Below are 27407 nucleotides of genomic sequence, written 5' to 3' on the forward strand. Positions count from 1 at the left end.
AATAATTCACTATGGCTGAGTCATAGGTGCTGTCACACTTTAAGAACGATACCTTAGCCGATGCAAAGGTTTAACCTTTTTGATCCCCATGCATTCCCTATTAAAACTTTCGATACTTAAAGCGATGCATAGCGATTCCAATCTATACTTTCACGGACGTTTCTAGTGGTTATCCTGATCTCCTCATACAAGATTCCTTAGACTGGCTACCGTCGACGACATCCAGTAGCTTCCCTACGAGCGAAAACCTTAACAACTCAGCCCCTGGATACAATAACCTGTTCGCAAGATCAAATGTGAAGGCTGCTAAGATAGAAAAGAAACGCAGCTGATAAGCCAGGTATTACCTATTGAAATTTATATTCAATTTTAAAAATTTGGCAGTCTCTATAGTACTATTTACTGCTGGTTTGACTGTGGTGAGTGAATGGTCCATTTTTATGGTACATCCAGCGATAGGAATCCCCTTAAATAGGCATAAATAGCAGTCTCCCGACGCTATGACTACCGAGGGGGTTGTCTGCTTATAAGCACCGTACTACGTAATCCTTCTGGTGAGGTGCTTGGCTCGGACATGTTAGTAAGGACGCAAATAGCTCACTAGATGCACGAGATGCTAAGGAACATTTACGTAGGCTCCTTGTTCTCTTTTGGTGCCAACTCGAGGAGTTTCGCCAATTTAAATGGCATGTTAAAATAATCTGGTCCAACGTTCAATGACGAGTACTTAAGTACATGTACTGTACATGTACAGTAGTAAGTTGTGTGTGACCCAGCGTGGGAAGGCCAGTTGAAGCGAAAGCCAGATAATCAGGCGATATATTGTCTAAGCTCGCCACAGCAGCTGGACTCGGCACGTCGACCATGATCTGCTGCGGATTCCTGACTCAATTCGAGTCTTTCATCTCGCGAGCTGACCTGGCTAAAGTGCCGATTTATGCGCGAGGAAGCATGTCCACCAAGAGCGATGGCGGTTGAGACCTACGTGGCTGAATTTTCGTCTCTCCACAGTCGATTCCGAGCACTGCTGAGTATGCACCACCGGCGTACGGAAGCAAGCATAGTTCTGAGTGACGCGAGTCGGACGTCACACGTCAGTGAGCGCTTCTCGAACCCTTTTGCGTCGCTGTCGCTGTCTACCGAGGCGGTGGCGGGGCTCGAGACATTGGCACAAACGCTCGTGGCACGGAACATCGAGGCGTACGAACGACATTTGCATGATAATGGCCACAGTAACAATGTGGACAAGGCGCGTTGGAAACTTATGTACGAACAGGGGGGACTGCGGTCGTACGCAGAACGCAGCACCACTCAGTCATTTGGTTTCGGAGCAGCAATGGGAGCGGCTGCGGGGCATTTAGACCGACGAGCTCCCGTCTTCACACAGTCGTCGACGAGCACTATACCGTCGGTTTTAGTGGTCGGAGCGATCGAAGGAGAACTGGACGATACGATGTACGGATTCATGTGTCCGACACTGGATCAGATGCGCGTCAAGACTTCTTACGTGCAAGACGGTCTTGTGCGTGGCAGTGTGCTGGCTACACTTGTATCTCCAACTGTGGACGACCCGTTCACTTCGGTGGTCGTCAAGTGGATGGAAAAAGGTCAATCGAAACATGCTCGAGCGATGGTCAAGAACCGAGACTACGTTTATCTCGAGGCTACAGGTGTCGACTACCTTCGCAACGGAGAGCGAGTGGGCTACCAGATTGTGCACTCGATCCAATTCCCGGAGACCCCAGAGCGTTCATCAGCAATACGAGGCAATATGTCCATCTGCGCCTTCTACAGACAGAAGAACAGCGACGAAACGGATGTCTACGTCAAAGGATTCCTCAATCCTCTTTCTGGACTGGAGAACTCGATTATCACGCGGTCTATCGCTCGGACGCTGCTCTCCGTGTCCAGAAATGCTTATTGCTGCCACATGAAGAAGATCAAATGGGCAATAAGACAGCGACATCGATCCGACAGACGACCACAGGCGGTGGACATCGCGGTTGACGGCCCTTGTGTGACTTGTGGGAAAAAGCGCTCTGCTGTCTCCACTTTCCTCTCTGCTACCGCAAGTCGGATAACTGGGGGCAGAAATTTCCGCTGGCGACGTCGGTGTAAACTCTGCGAATGCTACGTGTGTCCGGACTGTCGCAGCTTGCATAAACTCACGTTCGTTCTCCCCGACCATCGCTTGGTGCAGCAGCAGATTGCGCTTTGTTACACGTGTCTGGAAATCGCCCTCAGTGTAAAAGCTGTCGATGTTGCTCGTGACGAACTGAAGCGAAGCCGCTGGTCGCTTTACGAATGGAGAGATACGTACGCCACCTCAACAAGCTCGAATCCAATCACGATCAACGAGCTCAACTAGCACCAAAACGTTGGTATCAAAATGCTTCACGGCAATAATAATAAACTCAAGTGCAAATCTATCAGTCGCTCCTCTGGATACGAAATGAGAGCGTAGAATTTTCCAAGTTGAGTTACCAAAACCAGCCCTGCTGCTGCTTGCGTTTCTCCTACATGACAACAACAAGAGATAGCAACATGCACGTCAGAAGCGCGGTACTTGTGCAGCTAGAATGCACGCCTACACACCTGAATGGCAGTGATTTCCGCTGGCGTAAAGTTGAGAACGGTCGCAATTGCCTTCTCCATGTGCTCCTTAGCCTGCATACACACGCAGTATTAGCTCAGGGTATCTCGACAGCGACGTTGTGTACTTGACTTACCTCGTCCTGGTCCGAGGCCATGTACTTGTACACTATATTCTTCAAGTACTCGTTTGTCTTGGTGGCGTTGGGCGTTTCGAATCCCGACAGGCTGCTATTGGACTCCATGCTCATGCGACGAACGCGAACTTCCTTGAAAGTGTTCGTGCGGCTCGCATCGCTGCTGCCAACACCGTTTTCTAGGTACTGCGCTTGGATGTCGTTCAACTCTTTCTCCTTCTGCTCCACGGCATTCAGAGCACGCTTTCGGTACTGCGCAAACTCTTGTCGCAGAGACTGCAGGTCTCCGTTGCCATTGTCGCCACCGCTACCAAACGCCCCCGTCATCAGCTTCAGTTCCTCCATATATTTTTCCAGCTCTTGTTTCTCCCGAACTGATTGCTCATATCTGCATTAAAGAACAAACAGAAACGTCAGGCGTGCCTTATCCGCACGCAATCATAACCAACAGCGCACCTCTCTCTCCACTCCATCGCTAGAACCGTTTCGCCCATCGTGCCGCTGAGCTTCTCATAGTCTTTCATCAGCTTCTCAAACTTCCGTCGCCAGTCGGATTCCTTGCAAACCAATACGGAAATTACGACACAAACATAAATCACTTGACACAAACTTTATTACGTACCCGCTTCTCAGCTTCCGCTTGAGCCTTTGTCAGCCGGCGGATCTGCGCCTTTGACGACTGCAGCTCTCCAGAAAGATCAGCCTCTGATATCTGTTCTGTCTGCTTCGCCATCACGTTCATACTCATCTGCAGATTCGGCGCAAATTCATGAGTACTGCATTAATTGGTTATATACGGACGGCCACAATAGCAAACCAACCTTGCGGATCTCTGCGTCCTTCTGCTTTCGCGTGATCTCCGAGCGCACTCGATAGCGACGAAATTCCTCCTGTACACGGTCCATCTCCTCCTTCAGACTCTTTTTCTACAGATGGACGAAACACAGTCACCCAGTATCAAAAACACGTTAGTATCACCAGTACAGCCACCAATCCAATCCAATATTAATATGGCAGCGACATACCACACGCTCCACTTCATACGGTGTCATGGAGAAATCTGGTAATGTCAGGGGTTCTCCCGTCGCACGGCTCGCGTATGTCTGGATGTCTTCTTCACTATGGAAACAGTGCCACGCAAACTCCTTCGAGTCGTCAAGATCGTTCTCGTTCGCGTACTCCACCAGGCACCAGAGCAGATTCCCATGAGCCACTTTGTGCAGCAATTGTCTTGGATCACGTGTGGATGCGTCCACAAACCAAGAGTGTCTGGCCTGTTGGCTCTTAACCAGCTCCTCCTGTAGCTTTTGTATCGTGCCGTCCTTCTCCGCCAGTTCCTGTTTGCTATTGTCAATGCTGCGCTTAGCCATCGCCAACAAGCGTTTTAACTTGTTCTCCTGTGTAAATGCACCAGTCAATAACACGTCAGTCAATTCTCAGGCCCTTCTTGAGTCTCTTGCTGCTCACCGTCTCCTCCATTTCCTGCATTTTAGCGTTCTTTTTTGCCAACAGCTGCTCAATACGGGCACCGCGTTCCTGCCATGCGCGTAGCTGCGTCACGACGTCCACTCCGCCATTGGAGTGCGGTGGGGAAGGCTGTTGTTGCGGAGGCGCCTCGGGTTCTTCAACTTGAGGGTCTGTCACAGCGTCGTACGGAGGTCACAAGAAGCCATATTCCCACCTTAGTGGCCATATAGATGCGTATACACAATTCCCCTTTACACTCTTACCTTCAACTGGCACCTCGGCCAGCGGCGACGCGTCTACGGCTTCCACGTCCATCGCGTGCGGTCAACGTGGCTTCTTGCGCTTCAATCCGCATCTGGTGTTACACAATCGATACATCAATAGCCCATCATATTTCATATGCAACAAAAATGTAGCCATTTGGAAAGTTTCATGGACGTAAAGACCATTGCAGCCAAGTATGGCGGACTACCAGCGCGTGTGGTGGCTCGGGCGGAGGAAAACTGGCGCGTAACGAGTGCAAAGAAGTCAGCAGCACTGGACGCGTTTGCTGGTCCTGTCGCGTGCATCTTGGTGGCGGCACGGGCGCTGGAGGAACGTGTGGACAAGAAGCGACTGGCAAAATGCGCAGGTGCCAATAGTAGACTGGTAGAGCCCACAGTGCGTAAGGTGGTGGACGCAGTGGGCGTTCGTACGGTGGTCAAGGCGTCACCTCCCGCGCTATGTATCAAGTTCGGCTGTGAGGCGCTGACAGAGATCGTACAACGAGTGCTGGATGAATATCGAGCGTATCTCGCGAAGCTTGCGGCTGCAAACCGGAAGAAGAGGAGCAAGCACCCTCTCGGGCCAGTGGTGGCTACGATGAACGGGCAGGATCCAGTGTTTGCAGCCGCATGTTTATTTGCAGTCAGTAAGCAGGCAAAAGTGAGCGATTGAGTGTGACGTTAGGACGATTTTGAAGAGCTACTGACGAAAATGTTTGTGATGTTTTAGATGAATGTGAACCAAGACAAGTTGCTGGAAGCTGTGTGTGGTAACGCAAAGGAGTTTGACGCTATCGTGTCTTCTATCGAGGTGCGGATAGATTTGGCTTGTTGGATGTGTGGGTCAACGACTTATTTATCTTCTGCTAACAGGCCCAATGCCAGGCTTCGTTGAGTGGCGCAATTTTAGATCGAAAAAAACGTCGTAACCTCGCAGGAGAGAGAGCAGCTAGAAAACTCACTGAACAGCATCGCACGGAGCAACTGGAAGAGGAGGAGCGTGCAAAACGACAGAGGACAAGCCTTGACGGTGGCGTGGCATCACCACCTAAGACATTGGCGCAACAGCGTGTTTTGCAACGAGTACGAGAGTCTCGTGCGGATGCAACAACGTCACGAGGTTCTGTGTTATCCAGGGACGGAGTTGCGGCTGCCACTCCTGCAGAGTATGCTGACTGGAGGGCAATGGCGCTGGAGTTTATGCGCAACAAAAAGGAGAAGGAGACGGAGCGGATGGGTGAAGCACAAGCAGAGAAGCTCGCGGTCGCGACCTAGTAACAAAAGACTTAGCCTCAAGACTGATGTAAACTTGCGGTTGCAAAACTATTCAAACACGCTAAATGCAGCCTTTGTCTATAGACGCTCTAAAGTTTAATTGCCTTTCCGACGGCAGGGAATCGCTTTGTAAACGAGTTGTCGGGGCCCAGGCGGAAGCTCCACTTACGCGTTGTCGAGTCCAACACAGCAAACTCTATAGTCATCAATAACGCAGGCAATAGGTTATAGCTATGATCAACAACCAAAGCAGCTAAAGATTGTGAGCCGGTACCGCTCAGGATCGTTTTGGTGACGTCTGCGTCAAGCGAGAAATCCTCTACAAGTTCCGTACGAGATACACCGGTGGTCGCCTTCGACAGCTGGAGAGTAAACGAGCAACAATTCGTCATTTCGCTACACCCATACACCACTCAGCAAGACAATTAAACGCACTGCTTTGATAATTTCATTGCGGCCGCGCACCGTCGTCTCTCCGCGGCACACGAAGGCACTGTATAGTAAAATAACACCGTACAAGTGTGAATCTCTGCCATGTGCCGATGCCGTTAACTTAATCAACAACGTACCTGGAGGGGAGAAGCCGTCCTCGCACATGTACAGCGACGTGCTTGAGAGCATCCAGCAGTTCTTCCTCATTACGACTGGGAAGAAGCTTCGCCAGCGTGTCGAAGTGCATGATCTGGTCGGTAGCGAGCAGTCGTAGCACGTCTGAAAATTTGGCGTCAACGGCATCAAGAAGACGACCAGTAACAGGGTTCATCGTTTCATCCTTGTCCTCCTCATCGTCGAGGTTCGTTCTGTTCGTTTGCAATAAAAACGATAAGTTTCTTATCGGTTCAAACAAAAACAAAAAACAGAAAATGGCACGTACTGTGCAGGGTTGGACGGAGCTGCTAGTTTCTCCACTGTGGCCATTGCACGGTACTGCAACGCCTTGATATATTCGTCGGGCGTCATAGTCGACATCACTTCCGCTTCCTTCTCGCTAAACAAGTTCTCAAACTCATCGTCAGCGCCAGCACTCTACAGCCATAGACACAGCACGTCAATACAACGATCCACTCCTTTAACCTAATCGAACATACGCTCTTGTCCTGTACTTGGAGCTCAATCCAGTTCTCGGCGTCGATCTGCTGCTTCTTGTACGCGTACGAGTTTTGAATAGCTGACATGGCACGTTCCGACTGCTTCTTCTTGAACTGGAACTGCACTTCCTTCATCTCGACAGGCGGTGGCTCCATTTTCTCCTCCACTTCCATGTCTTCCTCCTCCTCGTTAGCAGCGTCGTCGATGTGTGAGAGACTGGGGCGCATTTGCATAATTGCTGAAAGTGGCGTGAGGTGCAGTTGGCCCTGGCGAAAGACGCCCACGACGTAATTGGACAGCGCCGGCACACTGGACGAATGCAGCCGCAGGTGTTTTTGCTTAAGATATTCCTCCGCGTCCTGATCGAAGTGTTCGCTGCGTTGATCAACGGGAAAATCGATCTGCATCAACTGGTTATTGGGCTTGATACGCGCGCGACGCGGCGGCTCCGGCATCGGGCGGTACGTCGGCCGTAGTGGGAACTGCACCATGTAGCTGCTCGCCAGTCATTTCCGTCAGAATACAATTAATTAGAAAACACCAGTATGAAGACAGTGACAGCACTAATGGGCGCACAGGTTTTGACGCAGTTCATCGGCGAGATGCACAGGTATCTCGCGCACCACCGGGTCGTCGTCCATGGCCACCTTTCACTAACGTCCAATGGCTTTTGGTGTGGGTCAAGAACTGTTACAATTTTACCTCATTTTAGTAACAAAGACCAAAGACGGCCATTTTATTTGTTGCCACCGACGCTGAGGATGAGTGCGATTCCGTCCATTCCGCGCATTATCGACAGGTATAGCTCTCTGTGGATAGTCATATTGATAAAAGAAGGACTGCAATACGTCGTCATCGTGCTATTGTATCTTCAAGTTATCGGTAGCCGTCGCTATAGCGTGGGGAAGTCGGAAGATCTCACGCCACGGTTTCTTTCTTTGCCGCAGTGATAGCGACAGTGACGACGATGTCCCGCTCTCAGCTTTACGAGCTAAAGCTCTGAAGGTGAAGGAAGAGGTGAAGGAAGAGGTGAAAGTTAAAGTGAAGGCTGAAGTGAAGGCGGAGGTGCCGTCAGTGGCTAATGGAGTGAGCAGCACCAAGCGGCAGCCAGCATCCGACAGCGACAGCGACGATGACATTCCCATCATCGGCCTAGCTAAGCGCAAGAAGTTGAAGGTAGAAACGAAGGTCAAGACGGAGAGGGCGTCAGTATCGACTCCCAGTTCCCGCTCCACGCCGCGCAAGACCAAGAAGCGAGTAATAAAGGTGGGAGCTGGCAATATCTTCGTGACGAGGATGTTGAATTATAAACTGATTGAATATGGCCATTACAGATTAAGATCCGGCAGCAGGAGTGCACAGAGGAACTGTACGAGACGCTCAAGGGCCGACTGGTGCAGGAGCTGCTGTGTCGTTGGTGGTACGCTTTGGAGTGGCCTCCTGCACAAACTTCGTCATCAGTAGGTGAATTGACAGCAGTTGGAGCTCTCATTCTGGTGTACTGACATGGGTATTGGCTGCGTAGAAATTGCATGGCGTTCAAGAGCTTGATGGATATCCTGGTGCCTTCATCCGCGTAAAGGTCAGGCTTCTTCTGCTGCGACCTGTGAGATGTGGGTGACTTTTTATTTACAGCGCTCTTTGTCTTTATGTAGGGTGATGATTTAGGTTCAATCATAGACACTCGGTCGTCTGTCGGGAAGCCGTCGTTCCTGCACTTCTTCGCCATGTCTTCGGACGACTTGTTGAATCTGCTTCTCCAAGCATACGACAAGCAAATGGAAGTGTTAGTGGAGCACGAGGTTCGTCTAACGAAGTGCGTTTGTCTTAACGTTTTTGTGATAATACGCTAACATGTGTGTGTTGTTATTCCATACCGCAGGGTCCCAAAACTCCTCTCCTTAAGGAGCTACAGAAAGCGCGTGCATCTGCTGCCCGCATCAACCCTGAGAAGGCAGAACGAGGCGTACGGAAAGTGCTAAAAAATTTCGCTGAGCTGGAGCGGGAGATCAAAGAGGTAGCGCTGAAGGAGGCCGAAGAAGAAGAAGAGGACGACGATGACAGCGACGACGACGACACTGTCGAAGACTAGAAACGGTGCTGCAAAGAGGCAACTAGTAGTGCACTTGAACGCGTGGATAAACTATTAGTGCGAGGCACGCAGAACCTTAAAACAAAGCTTCAACAGTAAACAAAAGGCTACTACTGTACAGTAAAACCAGTACAGTACCATACTGGTACTACCAGTACAGGTAATTACTACTACTACAGATAAATACTACTTGAAGTAAGTACCGTACTACCGGAATATTTAATCACGACATGTAGTAGCATCTCACAAGTCCTACCGGTAGTAGTACATGTCAGAGCTACGTAGTAGTAGCTGATGATAAACGATCATGCAATGGCTTTATAATATACTACTACAGTACTACGTTGTACTACATGTAGATAGCAAGGTATCCTCCAGAACAACATTACATAATTGTATCTCCTGTATTCACTGGTCGGTGCTGGTGGTGTACTTGGTGACTTGCGCTTCTCGCATGCTAGAACCCTGTAGTCGCTTTATGATTCCATGATAAAAGCTAATCCAACTTGGCGCGGAGCGTGTTCCGGAAGTAGGCGTTGCCCACACCGCCGATACCGAAGGCAGGTCCGATACGGCCGACACGGGCTAGCACAGATTTGACGTATTCACGCTGGATGAAGCCCACACGTTGCGACATAGCGTGGCCGTTGTTGTTGTACAGATCAAGACCCAGCAGGTGCAGCGGTGTGGACAAGAATTGCACGGCTGCGGGACAGACGAGCTGCGCGAAGGTGTTGGCGCCAGACTTTTCCATTAGACCCTTGTCCTCGATCTTCTTGGCCAGCACCTTGGGGGCGTTAAATGACGCGCCGCAAGTCATGGAGTCGCGCACGGCAAAAAGGCCGATAGATGTGAGCGGAAAAGCTGCGGGTGCGATGACACCGAACATACGGGCGAAGGCGCGATCCTTGGCAATGCAGAGCGACATGTTGACGGCCGTGGTGCCGATAAATTTGGGCATCTGGTTGTCCGTCTCGGCGTACTCGCACACAGAGTCGACGACGTTGGCGGCGACGTACGTGGCTGTGTAAAGACCGAAGATGAGGTGGAACTCTCGCTTGCCAATAAAGCGCAGTGGGTGCTTAACAAAGTCAGCGCTGAGCTCTTTAAGGCCACGACCAAGTGGGCGGGCGCCGCTGGCGTTCTCGATAATGGCACGGTCCACGATGGTGATGAAGGGGGCCACGCCGAGCGACGCAGCCATGGCGGCGGCCGCGTCCACAACGAGCTGCTTGGCGAGCTTTACGGGAGTCTGAGGCTGGTCACTGGATGTCTCCGCCATTATGTCTCTCTGCAGGAAAATAGCAAGTGGAGTGCGACGATCTCACCGTGTGATTGCCTGTCCACCCGTAGTGCCGAAGTCTAACGTAGCTGCTCGAAGTCGTGAATGGTTTGTGGCACAAAGTTTGTTTTGTGTGACGTGGTGAGGGAGATGAGCAATCCTTACAAAAACCAAGTATAAACGTAAGCGACTGCCATCGTCACTGCGAGAATTTTCGGGACGTGAAAAACCTCGACTGGCTGTGTAGTACGATACCAGTAATTATATAATTGGTGCAGCACTATTTTTGCTGGCTTTCACAAAATCAAAAAGATAATATTTTAATGTTTTATTAGTGCTATTTGCGAAAATTAAATCCTGTAATACTAACAGGCAAAATTTCTTTATTTTTTGTTTTTTAGAAGGTAAAAATCAATTAAAATCAAACACAAATAAGAAACAAAAATATTACCATAATTGTTAAAAAGAATCGAAGTTGTGCTTGTCATTGCTTTTGTCGTTGGCACTCATTATTTTGCGGAGTGGTACCCGCAACCTTACTATAGTGCTTTAGACGATCTGAGACATGTAAGGTTGCGAAAACTGAAATTCAAAATTTTTAACGGGAGTATATTTTCTAAATTAACGTGTGATTCAGACCCATTTAAGTGCGATTCTCAGATAAATACGATTTCAAACTAAGTACGATTGCTTTGGGCCTCTCATTTCCAAAAATCGCGCGGCAGACTTTACGGCGCAGCGCGGACAGCGTGGAAGGACGAGTGGTCCAGCAGTGGGCAGGGAGCGGAAACTCAGTGAGGCAACGCGCAAAAGAGTGCCAGGATGGATGGCGCAAAGAACCTCGTCGAAAGGTGCGAAACAAACTCATACGCGAAGGTATCGCATGAATTATCTAATATTATTATGTGTTGTATTTCTATTAAAGCGCGGGGCCTGCGAGTACATAAGTTTGAGCTGAACTATATGTATGCCACCCTTGGCATGGAGCAGGACGACAGCAGCGAGGACGACTACAACGTCGACACGGAAGACTCTGAAGATGATGAGGAGATTTCCGGCGACACAGACGACCCCTTAAACCTCGGCGCGTTTGTTCAGCTTACTCGCAGTACATACTTGTTGAGACTAATACCGCGTGTTAATCGATTAAGTCGTAATGCACGAGCTGCAAACGCCAAGGACGGAAGGCTGCGCGGAAATCTATCCGGTATGTGTATGGTTGCTTTAAATAAATGTTGCTGTTTTAGTAAGGTTGCTTTCTTCAACTATGACTTATAGTTGTTATTTTTTAATTTTACAGATGGGAAGAAACGACGACAGTCTCCTCAGCAACGCTTCGTTAATCGACGGTATTCTTCGCATGAGTCGGTGCCCTCAAAGAAGAAACGTAAGGTGATGGTGGATGCAGGGTCATAGGCGCGAAGTGACGAGAAGGTGAAACAAGGCGACGCGCAAGTCATGCCCTACTCCAAACAAGACAAGCAAGACAATGGGCACGACGAGCAGGACGAATATCATTCGTATGGCGAGGGTCGTAACCAACCTTATGACCTTGTGAGTGCATCACGTCGAGGGTATAGGTCTCGAAAGCGTATCAGTAGGCCATTGAAAGAGATGAAGACCATGTTTCCGGACCGCAACGATATTGCAAATGTGGTAGCTCCGTTTCCATCCGGTCCCATTGTAACTTTCATAAATTTTTTCATGCAATACAAGAAGAACAATATGAAGTTTCGTATTCGGAGCTCTGAGTCTACAGTTCTACACAACAGGTATGTAAACACCGATTTTATCCTGCTCGAATCCCTAATAGGACTAAGCTACGTCTTTGGCGATATGCAGAACTAACGAAAATCAGATTCCAACGGAGTTTCATTGGAATCACAAGATCTATTGGTGTACTCATGATGTTTCTCAAGGCTCTCGCTCAAAAGGTCATCTCAATCGCAAAAGTCGCTTCTGGGGTGCTTGGCTGGGTTCACAGCAACTGTACCTTGTGCGGCTAACGGTGACTACGAAATCCATATTCAGAATGAGGTTCGCAAGTTTTAATATTTGGTGTGTACAAGAGAAGCGCACTAAAATTGTTGCACAACTCCAGACCCACACACACCCTCGACCACAGCAACTCAAGCTTCTACTTACTTGACAACAAGGACGCTATGTGGTGTTGGAATTCCCACGTGAACTCTAGCTACAAATGTAGTTAGGACGTTCCCACAACAATACGTCTACTAGGATAGTAAACGATCATTCGGGCGGACCTGAAGACCCCAGTTCTGCCCTTGCACGGGACAAACTGGACCTTGTAAACTACTTATATAGGCCAACCAGTAAAAATAAGAACACGCTACTAGCACGAGCAAAGCTAGCAGGTGTTTTGAATCCTCGTGGTCCCAACAGCGGAAGGGTACCAGGCACGGGTAAGCCTTTTACGAGATCACCGAGTGCTCAACACTCGGCTGGAAGAATAAAAAGGAGGCAATTCAAGCACTCCCAGTCGTGCAAATAGGCAACAATAAGCCGTCACGTAAAACCTCCCGATAATAATCGGCCAATACACAAAGTCTCTTGGCCTTGCCGGAGGAACCCTCGCTACAGAGCTTCGAGTTCACCGACAGGCATAACACACTCAAACAAGCTTGACCTGACGCTTACCTTGAAGCCGGACGTCGCTCTGTGTGCTTGAGTGGAAATTCTGTTCTGTATTTAAGCTTACCCTTTCGGGTCTATTCCTAATAAGAAGTCCTAATCAAGTATACAAATATCAAGTGAACAATGATCCGTTATGGATCTTCTTGCATGCCAAGCGTCGTCTGCGCCGTCGCATGAGCATCTTTAACGGTCCGCGCCCTGTCCCAGGCGGTGAACGTACCTTCCAAGGGTCGCTGGGTCTTCCGCGAACTCATCCCAACGCCACTGAGGTTTCGTACCGTAGATGGTCCGCTGAATGCGAATCCGGCCAGTCCATTATTAATAATAAGGACAGCCTGGATTCAGTGACGTATGGCCGTATCCGATACTTGTTGAAAGCTCGGGAGTGACGCCGTCGAGTCCCTTGCACCTTGGCGTCTCCGTACATCACCTGACCGAGGGTTCGTCGCTTGAACAACTTGGGCGGTGTCACGTCTTTGTCGACGGGTGATAATCCGCAACTACGGAGAAATCACTACACCACAACTGCCCCTGTCGCAATGGAAGCCACGGTACTGGTGCCCGTTGTGACATTTCTTCATTCTTCAATTTACCATCTCGCCACCGTATGTCCAAGCGTCTGAATCGAGCCGTGTCCGACGCTTTTCAGCGTCTCAATCCTCGTAGACGTCGCGAACGTGAACAGCTGGAGGTACGTCAGCTCATCCTTCTCTTGAATCATCGGCACCTTGCTCATCACCTCGCGTTACTCGACTTGTTTCTCAGGAGGGCAAGGCCGAGGGTTCGAACACCCCTCAGTCTGCTACACTTCCTCCGACAGCAGCGTCATCAACCGGTCCTCCGGCGCTTCCTGCCCCGGACCCTTCACTCCCTGCGGTAGCTCCTGCAGCACTTCCCGTCGTCGCTGAATCCGCGAAGATGGCTCCTGCTGCTCCTCCTGCGCCTGCTGGTGGTACACCACCACTCACCGAAGATTCGCTGCGCGCCATGCTGGCTGCAAGTACGGAGACATCGGTCGATCACATGATGACCTCGATAATTCCGTACTTGACTGCAATGGCTCGTCATCAAGTGCAGCTCAGCGTTGCGCCTCCTCTCCACTGCGATGTACACACTCAACGTCGCCTCGAGGCTGCTGTTGGTTTCGATGATGTCCTCGCTGCGGTACAACCTCTTCCTGACGCGCTGTCGGCATTACCCGAACGAGTCGCCGACTTGGAGCCTCAGTTGCGGTTTGCTCAGTCCGAGGCTGCTGCCGCCGTACGTTCGGTGGCACCCGAAATCATGACTCGTGAGAACGCGGAGGCGTTCCTCAAGGCTGCCAACGCTGAGATTGAAGCCCTTCACCACAACGTCAAGTTTCGCCGCGAGTCGAATGCCAAGAACGACGCCATGCTCGCCACTGTTCAAGCCACTATGGATCGACACGCAGAAGACTTGAAACGTCTGCACTGCGAGGTCCAAGCTCGGGACGTGTTTATCAGTACATTGCAGAAGAAGCTGGCTCGCGAACGCGAGGTGTACAAGTCTTTTATTGGAGCGAATACCGAGCAAACTCGGAAGCTCCACCTCCTTCTGGTAAAGCTTGCCCAGGGCAAGTATGCTGATAACGACACGCTCAAAGTCCTCGAGAACCAGCAAGACCGTAACACTCGCCTCCTCCAAGCGAAATGCACCCTCCGTGCACACGTGAGTCTGGCCGGGATGGATCCCGAGGTACTTCGTCTGGCTGTTGATGGTACGTTCCTAATGTCGCTCCTTCCACCGTGTGTTCAGCAACTAACGTTCGTTCACAATCTTTCGTGATAGGTCTGACTGCGGGTGAGCAGGACCTGGACGCGCTGGACTTGGATAAGGAGACGTTAGTCGCTTTGCGGCGCATCCAGTCTGCCACCGCGTCTTCGGACGATCCTCAAGCCCTTCCTGCAGCTTTGGCCAAGGCCGCTCACCAAGTGGCCCATAGGAAGTCCCATAAGCGTTTTAAACCAGGTGGCGAGGATTCAGACGACGAGATGGACGACTCTGACGAGGACAAGGCCATAATCCCAACGGACAAGGCCAGTACTTCGATGGCAGCTGCTGGTCTCGGTGATGCGCCACCTGCCGATACTTCAACTCCCAAGTCTGCTCGTAGATCGCTGTTCGGCCCGAAGGCGTGGAAGAAGGCGGCCCAGAAGAAGCGCAAGAAATCTCGTCCTCATTCTCCTGCCAAGTCGCCCCGACGTCATATGAAGACTCGGTCCAAGTCTGTACCGTCTTCTCCGAGCTCATGGTCGCCACCTCCTACACCAACGTCTTCTTCTAGTCCCGCCGTAGTCGACCTCAGCGGCGACCAGAGTGACGTGGACATGGGGAACGCTGATCCAAGCAGCATCCCTTCGGTTCATGAAACTGCCACAGAGCCTTCGGGTAAAGATGTGGAGTCTGGGGATCACAACGATGTTTCTGATTCTCCTGACGCGCCTTCGCCCCCGCCTCAGGGTCCTCCCAATGTGGCCAAGCCACCAGCTTCAACGATTTCTCCTTCTCCAGCCGACATACGTGCTGCTGAAGAAGCTCTGCGCGAGGCCGAGCAAATGCGACTCATGTTCGGCTCAAGTGATGAAGGTGAAGAGTCGGACCACACTGTCCCACAAGGCAAGTCTGCTTCGGCGTCTGTTGCGACGTCCAAGACAGTTGAAGTCTCGGGAGTTGTTTCTACAGCAGGGTCTGCCCCTGTTGAAGCTGCTCCACTAGCCTCCGTGTCTTCGAAGCCGGCTCCGACTATTCCGACGGCTGTCGTACCAAGCGTGTCTTCGCCCGACTTTTCGATGGAGATTGATGACGATGGAAATGCTGATGACGATCGTGGAAATGACGTGGATGAAAATGAACCTTCGGTGGATGATTCTCCTGATGCTCCCAGTGGTGGTGGTGATGTTCCGCCATTCAAGCACACTCGATGACGAAGATATTGAAGTTCCGAGATAAATTGGAGCAATCTTGGTCCAGCTCGTCCTCCGACTCCACCTCGGCCAAATCCTTCGCCGATGATGACTTCCCCCATCATAGTTGCCGGTCCGCCTCCTTCGCCACCGGCAAGTCACCCAGCACCAGCATCTTCTCCTCCTGTTCCGGTGTCTCCTCGTCCGCCTATTTGGACTCTCGATGCTGGACCTGGGCGCGTGGTTACGGCCACCTACACTTCGGTGCCGCGTCGTGGTGGTGCACCGTCGGTTGAGCCGTTGCCTCACCGAGTGTTGTCTGGTGGTAGCCCTACGGTACCGACTTCGTCCACCTTGCCACCGTGGGTTCTTCCGTACGTGGACATGGAGTTTACTGACGCAGGCGCCAAGAAGTGTTTCGAGCGACTCTTGAGCTTAACCCTTACCGAACCAGCTGGTGAGGTGACCGTGCGTACAACGTTGGAGGGTCTCCAAGCGTACTCGCATCCTGATCACCCGTACCAGCAGCTTCGGCAGCTCTATCATCTTCAAGCCTGTCTCTTCGACACTGTCGACTTCCATCCAAGCGTTCCCATCTCCAAGCGTGCTCCGATTGAGACCCGTCTCAAGATGATCTGGGCGAACCTTCGGGGTGACGGCGGTAAGCAAGGTGACCTCGGGTTCGCGTTGTGGGAGCGTCTCCACTGGCTTCCGTTGGCTGGTATTGAACGAGGTCTCGCTGAAGAAGCGAAAAAGGTTGGCCACGACAAGGAGCGCTTGAAGGAACTGAGAGCTCTGTTGAAGAAGCTCTTCAGTGAGCGCGACCGTCGTGCCGATCGTCTTCGTAACAAGTACCGTGAGCAGTACATGGCGTGGAGTCGTGACTCGGTTTCCTCTGGTACTTCTGGCGCGCCGTTCATTCGTCCCGAGTTGCTTTTGGAGCCGTCGAACCGTGGTACCCCATTGAAAACTTGTCGTTCGCACCTCGGACATCTGACTGGCTTTCCGAGGTTCCGGCTCTCGACGCTCGTCAGCCCTGGCGTACTGGATGGATGAATGCGCCGCATCAGCACCCGTACAACACCACGTACTTCCCGTGCCAGCGTAATCCGGAGCTCTTCAATCCTCGTGGTACGCGTTTCGTGAATGTGTACCGAAGCGTGGTCGTTGACCCGTCTCTCGATTCAACTGAACTTATTCCGACCTGGCGCTCGTTGTTTGACTCGCCACCGGCTACTCCACGTCCCGCTCTGACTGCTGCTCCTGTTGAAGCTGGTACCGAGGATTCGCAGGGTTCGGCTGCAGCTCCAGCTGCCGAGGCTCAGGCTCCTGATGAAGAGGAGAAGGAGAGTGGTGGCTCGACTTCGTTGGCACTCTTGGCCACCGCGGCCAGGCAATTGGAATCGATTTGAATCCTCGCTGCACGCTCCACGACATTCTCCAGCATCTCAGCTAGCTGTTGAGGTTTCCCGCGTGACTTCGTTTTCAGTGGTCGCTCCCCGGTCGGCATTCATGTTTTCTTTTTCTTAACCCACTTCCACAGCGTAATCATGTTCATGTTGTTCTTTAAATGCATATACAATTTGTTGTTGCAGTTACGTTTTTCGTCTGTTACCACAGGCTGCATCGCCCTGTGGACAGTTCACACGTGATCCAGTCACGCTAGTCTTCGTCCGCCACTTGCGCCATCTGCAGCCGATTCTCGCTCTTCTTGGCTCGCAAATAGTCGTACAGCAGACCTCCACATGACAAGTTGGATGCTGGTTCCCAAGTTGGATCTTCATAACCAACCCACTTGACTTTGAACTCGCGTACAGCACGCTCCGTGCTCGTCGACAGTGGTGTTCTGTCGTCGAGGATGGCCTCGACTTCATATTCACCGGCAACTTGATCTGGTTCCCAGCTGTCCTCAGGCAATAGTTCCTCATCGAAGTCGAGTCTTGCTTCATTAGTCGCGTCTAGTACCAACCGAGTGTTCGGCCGACTGTTGAATTCGTTGACGGCCTTGAGTCTTGACACATGCACTACTGGGTAAAAGCGATACCCACTTCGGTCAGGCAGTTCCAGCTCGTACGCAAACTCTTCCACCTTGCGCTTGATCCGAAAAGGTCCATGCCATCGGTGAGCTAATTTCTTCGTCAAGCCCGGTTTGACGCGTTCCATGTACAACCACGCCCGGCTCCCAATCTCAAAAAGAGATCTCGGTGGAGCTCTTGCAGGATCTTCCATCTCTTCCGAAGCTTCTGGAGGGTTCGCCGAGTGTTCGTTTCCACTTGGTTGAGGTACAACAGCTTATTACAGTCGACTCAGGGCCTCATTATGCTTTTTAGCCCTTCGCTCCTTTTCTACAGCCTGATAATCTTTGGCCATAGTGAGGGCGACCTCATGTTGTCGATTGATCTCGCGCCGCCACGCCAGTGCGTCAGACTGCTTGCCGAGTCCTCGTTTGAGTGATGACGACATTGCCCGCAACGTCGACTGCGCATCCCCACCGTGAACGAGGTAGAGCGGTGTTTCCTTCCTTGTAGTGTCTTGAGAAGTATTAATAGCAAATACCAGCTTCTCTGCGATTTCGTCCCAATCTTTCTGTAGAGGGTCTTCCGCGTACACCCGTACGGAACCCATCACCGACTTCACCGAGCGTTCCTGCTGTCCATTAGCCTGTGGCCGATAGCTCAAAGTCGCCCGTGATCTTGACTGCATCATCTCTGCAAATGCTTGGAAAACCTCGCTCATGAAGCGTTGGTCGCGGTCGTGCCTTATTAATGATGGGGCTCCGAACCATCGTTACATTCTTCGAGCACTTGGGCAACACTCAGTGCAGTCGTATCCGACATAGCCTTGGCAATAACGAATCCCGTGAACGAGCACTGAAATAGGAGCAACGCAGTGTTGCCCCTGCGAGATTTCGGTAGTGGGATCACAAAATCCATCGAGACGATCTGGAAAGGTCGTTCGGCTAGTACGTTGCCAGGCGAGTATCCACGAAGCTGCGGACGGCTTTTACTCGAGCTACAATCTGGACATGACTTCGCATGCTTCTTCACGTCAGCGTACAAGCCGATCCAATAATAATCGGACTTAACGCGATGGAACGTTCTCACCACACCTTGATGTCCTCCTTCCAGCGAGTCGTGACAGTTCTGCAAGACCTCTTGAATCATCGTTGTCGGTACCACAAGCCGCATCTTTGTCTCCTCTTGCCAACCGTGGTCGTACCGCCGATTCAATCCAAGATAGTGAAGCACGCCGTCTTCTGATAACACGAACCGGTCAGCGTACTTCCAGGCATCTCGAGCTTCTTTGTAACTCAGCTCTTGTGCTTGGCCCTGAAGCACCTTCTTGATGTTAAACCACTTCTGCTCCTCGTCTTGTTCCACCAGTATCCGTCTGCGTCGTTCCCGCTGTATCGCTACCGGGTCAACATCTTCCGCATCGGGAAATGCCGCTGGTACAGTCTTGTGAGGATGGTCTGGCAAATCTTCGCCGAATGAATCTTCGGTGGACGTCTCTCGTCGTTCTTCATGCTGTTCTTGAGCTTTCGAGACCTTCTCCAAGTGTTCATCCGCAAACCTGACGCGTTTCTTAGCTTTCGTCTGTCGCCGAGTCATCACTGCCATATTACCATAATCACACTCTGGTGAGCCGTAATCAACCACGAAATTTTCGAAAGTTTTCCACTTTGAAGACTCGCTGCCTGACAGTACATGTATTTGACGCTCTGCTCCACGTGACGAAACATCTACCGAGTCTTCATCCGGTTCGTAGATCATTTCCTGGATGCGATTCAGCGACGCCAATTCCGACTTGCGAGTTTCAGCCAAGATGACCCGGCTGACCTTTGATTCCAGCGCTTCAGTGGCTAACGAATCCGCGGCAGCGTTGTATTCTCGTACAACGTGAAGATATTTAACTGATCGAAGCTTGGCCGTGAGTTCCTTGTGAGTATTCAGCAGCGCTAGCAAAGTTTCCTTCCTGCATGCGATCACCCCTAGTGATTGTTGAATCGCGAGCCTTGAGTCACCAACGATGACTAAATCCTCGGCACCGTGGGCAATAGCAGCCTTGACACCGTTTATCATTCCTGTGTACTCTGCCTCATTCACCGTGGTGGCCGAGAGGTAAGCGTTTGCAGCAATCACTACCTTCCACTCAGGAAGGCTCCACAGCACCCATGAACAACTCCCGTAGCCACCGTACTTCTCTGTCTTCGCTGATCCGTCAAAAGACATGACGAATCCGCTGTAATTACGGGAAAGCCTGGCGTACAGCAACGCGGGGTCCATTCGTATAGTCGGGGAACCCTTGTCTGGAGGTGCCACCGGCGCGAGCGAGTCTTCCAGGTCGACGAAGCTCGTGATGCTTGACTGCAGTAGCTGCGCGAAGGCGACATGTTTCTCTCTCACGCGCTGCACCTTCAGGCGCCACTGCGAACTGGACCGCGCGTCCGAAGAGAGACTTCGACTTATGCACCCACTCTAACGTCGAGAATCGTGTATAGACATGTAGCGTCTTTCCTGCCAGCTGGACGTAACAGATCTTCAACAGCAGAAGTAACGCCAAAACTTCCTTCTCAGCAGGATGGTAGTTCATCTCGGCCTCCTTGAGCACCCGACCGAGGAGCCTTACGGGGTGTAACTTGCCTTCATGTTCTTGCATTAGCGTAGTGCTCAACGCCCATTCATTCGCAAAGAGCATGACGTGAACTTCTTTCGACCGATCGAAGTGCCTGAGGATGGGTGAATGTGAAACACTCGTCTTCAAATTTTCGAAGAAACGACGTGTCACAGAAAGGCCACCTTCAACGGCAAAGTCTTCAACCTTGAGCTGGTACAGCGCCGCACCGTAGACCGCGAAGTCTTGAATGAAGCGGCTGTAGTAATTAACCGCTCCAAGAAACGACTGCATGCCCTTCTTGCTTGTTGAAAACTGTTGAGGTTTAGTACTGCTCGTTGGTGCTTACAGTTAGTGTAAGACAAAACCACAACAGAAAAGGAAAGAACGAACTCATTTTTCAATACACTACGAGACACACATGTGGCTTTTGCCGCCAAGCTACAGCTTCTTTCTTCTCCTCATTCGTGCTGCGGCTGAGAGCCATTGCTCTTCTGGTTATGAGCCCTAAGTTCCCGCTAGCAAAGCACAGTTACGACTAAGAAGTAATGGCTGAGGTGAACAAGGTGTCTACGCACGACAGGAAATCCATCCCGCCGTTTGACGGTGCCGACTTCGAGATGTGGCTTGAACGGGTCAAACTCAAGCTACAACGCAAGCATCTGTGGCAGTATTGCATCTCGGATGTTACTGAGCCTGAGGAGAGCAAACAGAGTGATCATGAGGACTGGATTACTAAGACGGCTCGGACTAAGGAGATTCTGTACGAATCGATGACAAATCAAATAATGAAGACAGTCAAGTACGAGCGGACTTCGTATCGTGTAATGGAGCGTCTGAAGCGGCGATTCATGGGGAAGAGCTACCTGAAATTCGCTGAAGAAAAAGTGAAATTAAGCCGCCTCCGTCTTGAGTCCAAAGGAAATTTGCCCGATCACCTGAGCGAAATGCGGCGGATTAAGGAGACCATCTCGGTGGTTGGCAAGTCTGTAGATGAATACGATAAACCGGCTATTCTGATTGGCTCACTACCGCGCGAATACGACAATGTTGTCCAAACGTTCTTGGCGAGCCACACATCGCAATAGCCGGACGACCCACCAAACTACGAGCAGCTTGAACAAGCCCTGGAGGCAGCTTATGATCATGACCAAGTGCAGAAGAAGCAAGGAAGCAAGGGAAATGAAGATGACAAAGCTCTTCTTGCTGGAGGAGGTCGTGGACGAGGAGCTGGACGCGGCCGAGGACGCGGACGGGGTGGCCGTGGTACTCGTGGACACGAATTTGGCGGCCGTGGTGAAAGAAGTCGAGGAAGCAGCCGTGGAGCTGGCCAAGGACATGCCAGTGGTGAGCATAAGCGAGGTAACGGTTGTTTTCATTGCCACGGAGACCATTTCATGCGTGATTGTCCATATCTTGGCAAGCGTCCTCCGACAGACGGTCAAGATGATGGATCTGCGCACAAGCGCAACAAATCGAGTACCAAGACCGGCAGTAAGAGTCGCAATGATAATGAAAGTGATGAGAACGCTTACGTCATTATGACTTTGATGAAATTGGAGAAGAATGTGGCTGATCTTGCTCATGATCGATGGTATTTGGACTCTGGAGCCACGAGCCATATGACCAACCAGAATATTGACTTCGTGTCATTTACACCGTTGAGGTCAATGGTGCGGTGTGGCGGAAAGAATTGGCTTGAAGTTGTTGGCATAGGTGATGTGAAGAAGAATTTTGTCACTCCGACTGGGAGATATTCTTTGCTGCTGCATGGAGTAAAATACGTTCCAGAGTTGCAGTGCAGTTTATTCGCAGTGGGAAAACAAGCTTCGCGTTTGCGCTAGCACCTACAGAGCGAGTCCGATGTCACTTTGATGAAGAGGACTACGCAGATGTACTGTTGCATTCGAGCAGAATAAAGGCGCACAGAGATGAAACCAATCTCTTTCGTCTTCCATTTGAGAAATCAGCAGAAACCGCTATGGTGGCAGTGGGAAAAACTCACCATGTAGAGTTGTGGCACGATCGATTTGGGCATCCAGGACGCAATGCTTTCAATGCACTATTTCGGCACGCACGTTGGCCGATGAAGAGACTCGATCTGCGCGAGCCGGATGATTTTCAATGCGAGTCGTGCATGAAAGGAAAGATGACTAGAAAAAGTTTTCGTTCTCGTGCAAACGCGCCATCGCGTGAGTGGCTAGTTGGTGAACGTACTCACTCAGATATCTGGGGTCCATATGCAGTGGAATCATACTCTGGTAAACGATATTTTGTACTGTTCATCGACGAAGCAAGTCGCTTTGTGACGTTGTTCTTCTAGCAGAGAGATCTGAAATTTACGAAAAGTTTGAGATCTACTATGAGCAAGTCAAGACCCAACTTAACGTTCGCATGAAGGACATTCGAATGGATAATACTCGTGAATACGGGAAGCTGAGTGATATCTGCAAGAAGAAGCATGGCATGACCTGCTCTCCTTCCATCAAGCATACGCCGGAGCAGAATGGCGTAGCAGAGCCAATGGTGAGGACCGTAACGGAGCGAATGAGATGTCTGTTAAATCACTTCGCATTACCTCAAGAGTTGTGGGCGGAGGCAGCAGTGACTGCAGCTTACTGTGTGAATATTATGCCTAACATAACGAGGGATATGGAGGTGCCGTATTCGATATGGTATCGAGAAGTGCCATCATATTTGCAACTGCGTACGTTTAGGTGTGAAGTGTTGGCTTATGTGGACAAAGTAGAGAGGCGAAAGATGGATGCCAAAGCGCGTGAAGCCATTTTTGTTGGATACAATCGTGAAAAGCGTGGATATCGCTTGCTGGACAGCAAGACGCGAAAGGCTTTCTACAGTCATACCGCGGTCTTCTATGAGAATAAAGCAGGCCGAATTCCAGCAGTTGAAATTTCAACGTTGATGACGCCGACGACGACGTCTAGTGTGTCAACCCAGCAATATCTGGAGTTAGATGACGCTACCATGAAGAGCATACCGGCAATGCTGGACGAGATGCACGAGTCCGATCCTGAAGACATCGAGCTCAATCCTGAAACCAACAATACCAACCAGAACCTGGCAGGTGGGGCAGTTAATGAAGGAAATGCCAGAACTGGTGGGGCTGTTGGGGGAAGGGCTACTGGAAAGAGAAAATGCAATGATGTAGAACGTGGAAAGTCTCATCAGAAACGAGTGAGATTCGAGAAGGAACAGCCGTCAGTCGAGTCTATGGCAGTGCGCGGCACTGAACAGCAACATGCTGCAGTAAACCACCTGCGAGCTGAGTGTGTGGCTGCAGACATACCTGCTTGTGGAGAAAAGCACAGCAAAAAGAAAAATCGACGCAAGCGAGGCCGGTGCGCGGCGCCGACAGTTGCCGAGTCAGGGCAACATGCCTCTAGCGATGTAGCTGAGTCAGAGCAACATGAGTCACGTAGTGAAATACCAACCAAGAAGCCGACTTCTTCTCTGGAAACTCGCGAGATGAAGACCGCGAACCCGGAGATGCTGCAACGAAGTGGTGACTCTTGCACGGAGCGTTTAAAAACCTCCTCATGCAGAGCATTGCGAGAGTATGTGGCGCCAGAAGGTGTTCGCACTGAGGACTACCTAGTAACGCGGAGTGGCCGTGTGAGCAAACCACCTTCATGGTATGGTGATTGCATCTACGTTGCGTATTTACACACGAATTCAGAGGAGTTCGAAAGTGTGTCTCTAACATTGAAAAAGGCGCGAGAAGACATGCAGCGAGAAATGGCAAAGGCACAAGCATTTGCATGGTGGCGGGACTACTGCTGCCTGACCTCGAGCGCAATACAAGAGCCCGAGACATTTGGAGAAGCGATGAAGAATGAGTTTTCCGCGCAGTGGAAGAGTGCTGCACAAAACGAGTATGATGCGTTGATGAAGAACAGTACGTGGGAGCTGGTTCCACGAGCTAGCAATATGAAAGTATTGAAGAATCGATGGGTGTTTCGTGTCAAGTATCTTGCCAATGGTGAAATCGACAGATTCAAAGCAAGATTAGTGATCAAGGGCTTCATGCAAGTTTACGGAGTTGACTATCTTGAAGTTTACTCTCCTGTGGTGCGACTGGAGATCCTCCGAGTATTGCTGACGCTTGCAGCTGTGTGGGACTATGAAGTTCACCAGATGGACGTCACGACAGCTTTTCTGAATGGGAAGATTGATGTGGAAGTTTTCATGGAGCAACCAGAGGGATTTAAGGTGCCTAGTAAGGAGAACTGGGTGTGCCGTTTGCTCAAAAGCTTGTATGGATTAAAGCAAGCGCCACGTGTGTGGTTCCAATTGCTGAAATCCTTTCTGGAAGAGCAGGGTTTTACACTGTTGAAGTCGGAGGCCTGTGTGGCTGTCAAGATTATTGATGGGCAGCTAGTGTTCATCCCTCTATACGTGGATGATCTAATCCTATTTGCTTCTAATATGAACCTCATCAATGAGATGAAACAAATGTTCTTCGAGAGATTCGAGATGAAGGATCTTGGAGAGCTGCACTACATATTAGGTTGGGAAGTGACTCGCAATCGCAGTCAAAGGACGATTTTCATCAGTCAGTGCAAGTATGCTATGTCTGTGCTGGAACGGTTCGGAATGGAGAAATGTAATGGATGTAAGACGCCGTGTACAGCAGATTTGAAGTTGACAAGAAGTATGTGTGCTGCTGATGCAGACGAGAGAGCGCTGATGAGTTCGAAGCCGTATCGATCTGTAATCGGAAGTCTGATGTACTTAATGATGGGGTCACGCCCCGACTTAGCATATTTAGTACGAGAATGCAGTCAGCTCCTGGAGAATCCTGGCATACTACACTGGCGAGCAGCCAAGCGAGGTCTCAGATATCTTCGGGAGACGCTGGATTGGGGCATTCGCCTCGGTGGACTTCAATGGCAAGGCCAGGAATTGGATCGACACCTACAAGCCTTTGCTGATGCTGACTTCGCGAATCGGGTGGACGATCGCAAGTCTATTGCAGGGTATTTTACGAAGTTTTGTGATAGTGCAATTTCGTGGAGCAGTCAAACTGAGAAAACTGTGGCACTACATACAACGGAGGCTGAGTATATGGCTTTGAGTTTACTTGTGCAAGAAGTTGTACATCTTCGGCAAATGCTGAAAGAACTGCAAGTGCAACAAAAGGCACCTGCGGATATTTTTGTCGATAATGAAAGTGCCAAGAAATTGGCAAACAATCCTGAATTTCGCAGCCGTACGAAACACATTGACGTTCGTCACCATTTCATCAGAGAGCGCGTCAACACGAAGGAAGTTGTCGTGTCACGTGTTACTGGAGTCGACAACGTGGCTGATGCTTTCACAAAGCCTCTCTCGAGGATAGTGTTTGAGAAACACAGAGACGCAATGGGACTAATGTCAAAAGAGCGGTTTGAGGAAGCCAAGTGCACCGACGATCAGTAGGTGGGGCTGTTGAGGTTTAGTACTGCTCGTTGGTGCTTACAGTTAGTGTAAGACAAAACCACAACAGAAAAGGAAAGAACGAACTCATTCTTCAATAAACTACGAGACACACAGGTGGCTTTTGCCGCCAAGCTACAGCTTCTTTCTCCTCCTCATTCGTGCTGCAGCTGAGAGCCATTGCTCTTCTAAACGAAAGCTCGGTGATGGCCGCAAGCTTCTTGGGGTCCGCCCTGATACCTTCTGGCGAAATTTTATGCGACAGATAGTCCACCTTGGGTTGGCAGAAGATGCTCTTGGTGAAGCTAATGCTGATCCGACACTGTGCAAATCTTGTCAGCAATCGGTCCAGCGTCGCCAGGCAGCTGTCGAAATCCTCGCCACCGAAGCAAATATCATCCACAAACGACCGTCGTCCAAATACAGGTACCAGCGATGATTCGTCCGGTTCCCCGTTCGTAAACATGTCAGCGACGGGGCTGTTGACGAGTTGTAGTACAGGGTCCGTCTCTACCGGTGCTTCGCGGTCTGCCGCGAACTTCGTTTGAAACGAGCCCTCGGCGCTTGGCCCACGGCGTCCTTGGCCTGTTCTTCAGCTAAACGCATCTTCTCCGAGTATTCAAACCAGTCTCCTTTAGGTTGAACGAACCCCCAGAGTGCGTTGTCAATAATACGCTGGTAGATCATCGGCGCGTTTTTTAATCCAAAGGGCATGCGTAACCACTCGAAATGTCCGAGTGCGCAGACGGACGCCGACACTTTACGCGCTCGCAAGGTCATCATGACCGACCAGAAGCCGCTTGCTGCATCCAGCGAGCAGAACCATAGGTAGCGCTCGAGATCTGTTAACAGGTCGTCGACTAGCGGCATTGCATACTCCATGATCGCGGTGATAGCATTCACCATCTTGTAATCAATGCAGAGCCGGATGTCCAGCCCGTTCTTTTTCATCACAATCACGATCGGCGATGCCCATGGACTGTCTGAAAAGACGATCAGTCCTGCACGCAATAAAGAGCGCAGCAGCTCGTACAGTTTGCCGACAAATCGTAGCGGCACGCGCCGGGCACGCTGTTTAATTGGAGCGTGCCCCTGTGTGTCGATATCGCATACCGCGCCGTAGGCTGGCGGCGGCAGTGCGTTACCACTAGCGATCAGAATCTGCTCGTGGTTCTTCAGCGTCGCGACTAGACGTTCTCGGCGATCAGTCGACAACTCAGGATCAGCAACATTAGGCGCAGTGTAGTCTATTGTCGTGTTGATCTCTTCGGTCAGGTCCGGCAGGAATGCCAGTTCCTTCGCGTAGTCTTCCAAGCCAATGTTGTTAACTGGGTGTTCGTAGAAATCATTTCTCGTATCCTCCGTTGCTTCATTTCCTTCAGTCGTTAAGACTCGAGCAACCGAGATGTGCGTTCCGTCCAAAGTCGCTACCGACTCATCCCTTGACTCAACGTCGGTATCCGCTTTGATTTCAACAGTCGGTACTGGGTCCATCTCCTTCCCATCCTGGTTTCCCATCTCTGGGCCATCTGCCGAGTCGTCGTTCGCAATATTGAATGCGCGGGCTACCGACAGATTGGG

General features: G+C 50.8%; 8 protein-coding genes across 8 annotated transcripts; 5 read left to right on the forward strand and 3 right to left on the reverse strand.

Annotated features, from left to right (window-relative positions):
• Positions 1–905: 905 nt before the first annotated feature.
• PITG_09422 (uncharacterized protein) lies at positions 906–2368 on the forward strand (the record flags this gene model as incomplete). Its single annotated transcript, XM_002903029.1, has 1 exon — positions 906–2368. The coding sequence occupies one exon, from the start codon at positions 968–970 to the stop codon at positions 2366–2368; it is 1401 nt and encodes a 466-aa protein (XP_002903075.1).
• Positions 2369–2690: 322 nt separating this feature from the next.
• PITG_09423 (uncharacterized protein) lies at positions 2691–4552 on the reverse strand (the record flags this gene model as incomplete). The annotated part of the gene is made up of 7 exons (XM_002903030.1): positions 2691–3036; positions 3186–3286; positions 3352–3477; positions 3551–3655; positions 3755–4126; positions 4197–4366; positions 4460–4552. 6 exons carry the CDS (start codon positions 4215–4217, stop codon positions 2691–2693), a joined length of 1071 nt encoding a protein of 356 aa, XP_002903076.1.
• Positions 4553–4628: 76 nt separating this feature from the next.
• On the forward strand, positions 4629–5819 carry PITG_09424 (uncharacterized protein; the record flags this gene model as incomplete). Its single annotated transcript, XM_002903031.1, has 3 exons — positions 4629–5120; positions 5190–5270; positions 5333–5819. 3 exons carry the CDS (start codon positions 4629–4631, stop codon positions 5732–5734), a joined length of 975 nt encoding a protein of 324 aa, XP_002903077.1.
• Positions 5820–5823: 4 nt separating this feature from the next.
• PITG_09425 (DNA-directed RNA polymerase III subunit RPC5-like protein) lies at positions 5824–7464 on the reverse strand (the record flags this gene model as incomplete). Its single annotated transcript, XM_002903032.1, has 7 exons — positions 5824–5930; positions 6009–6096; positions 6170–6227; positions 6304–6515; positions 6605–6760; positions 6823–7318; positions 7400–7464. The coding sequence occupies 7 exons, from the start codon at positions 7462–7464 to the stop codon at positions 5824–5826; spliced, it is 1182 nt and encodes a 393-aa protein (XP_002903078.1).
• Positions 7465–7584: 120 nt separating this feature from the next.
• Positions 7585–8915, forward strand: PITG_09426 (uncharacterized protein; the record flags this gene model as incomplete). The annotated part of the gene is made up of 7 exons (XM_002903033.1): positions 7585–7622; positions 7771–7852; positions 7925–8089; positions 8158–8283; positions 8349–8405; positions 8479–8625; positions 8706–8915. 7 exons carry the CDS (start codon positions 7585–7587, stop codon positions 8913–8915), a joined length of 825 nt encoding a protein of 274 aa, XP_002903079.1.
• A 496-nt stretch (positions 8916–9411) lies between these two features.
• Positions 9412–10197, reverse strand: PITG_09427 (uncharacterized protein; the record flags this gene model as incomplete). The annotated part of the gene is made up of 1 exon (XM_002903034.1): positions 9412–10197. The coding sequence occupies one exon, from the start codon at positions 10195–10197 to the stop codon at positions 9412–9414; it is 786 nt and encodes a 261-aa protein (XP_002903080.1).
• A 757-nt stretch (positions 10198–10954) lies between these two features.
• On the forward strand, positions 10955–11920 carry PITG_09428 (uncharacterized protein; the record flags this gene model as incomplete). The annotated part of the gene is made up of 3 exons (XM_002903035.1): positions 10955–11048; positions 11123–11404; positions 11498–11920. 3 exons carry the CDS (start codon positions 11024–11026, stop codon positions 11611–11613), a joined length of 423 nt encoding a protein of 140 aa, XP_002903081.1.
• Positions 11921–20938: 9018 nt separating this feature from the next.
• PITG_09429 (uncharacterized protein) lies at positions 20939–21270 on the forward strand (the record flags this gene model as incomplete). Its single annotated transcript, XM_002903036.1, has 2 exons — positions 20939–21153; positions 21189–21270. 2 exons carry the CDS (start codon positions 20939–20941, stop codon positions 21268–21270), a joined length of 297 nt encoding a protein of 98 aa, XP_002903082.1.
• Positions 21271–27407: the final 6137 nt, after the last annotated feature.

The sequence above is a fragment of the Phytophthora infestans genome, genomic scaffold (assembly GCF_000142945.1).
Source record: "Phytophthora infestans T30-4 supercont1.15 genomic scaffold, whole genome shotgun sequence".
Classification (NCBI taxonomy): Eukaryota; Oomycota; class Peronosporomycetes; order Peronosporales; family Peronosporaceae; genus Phytophthora; species Phytophthora infestans.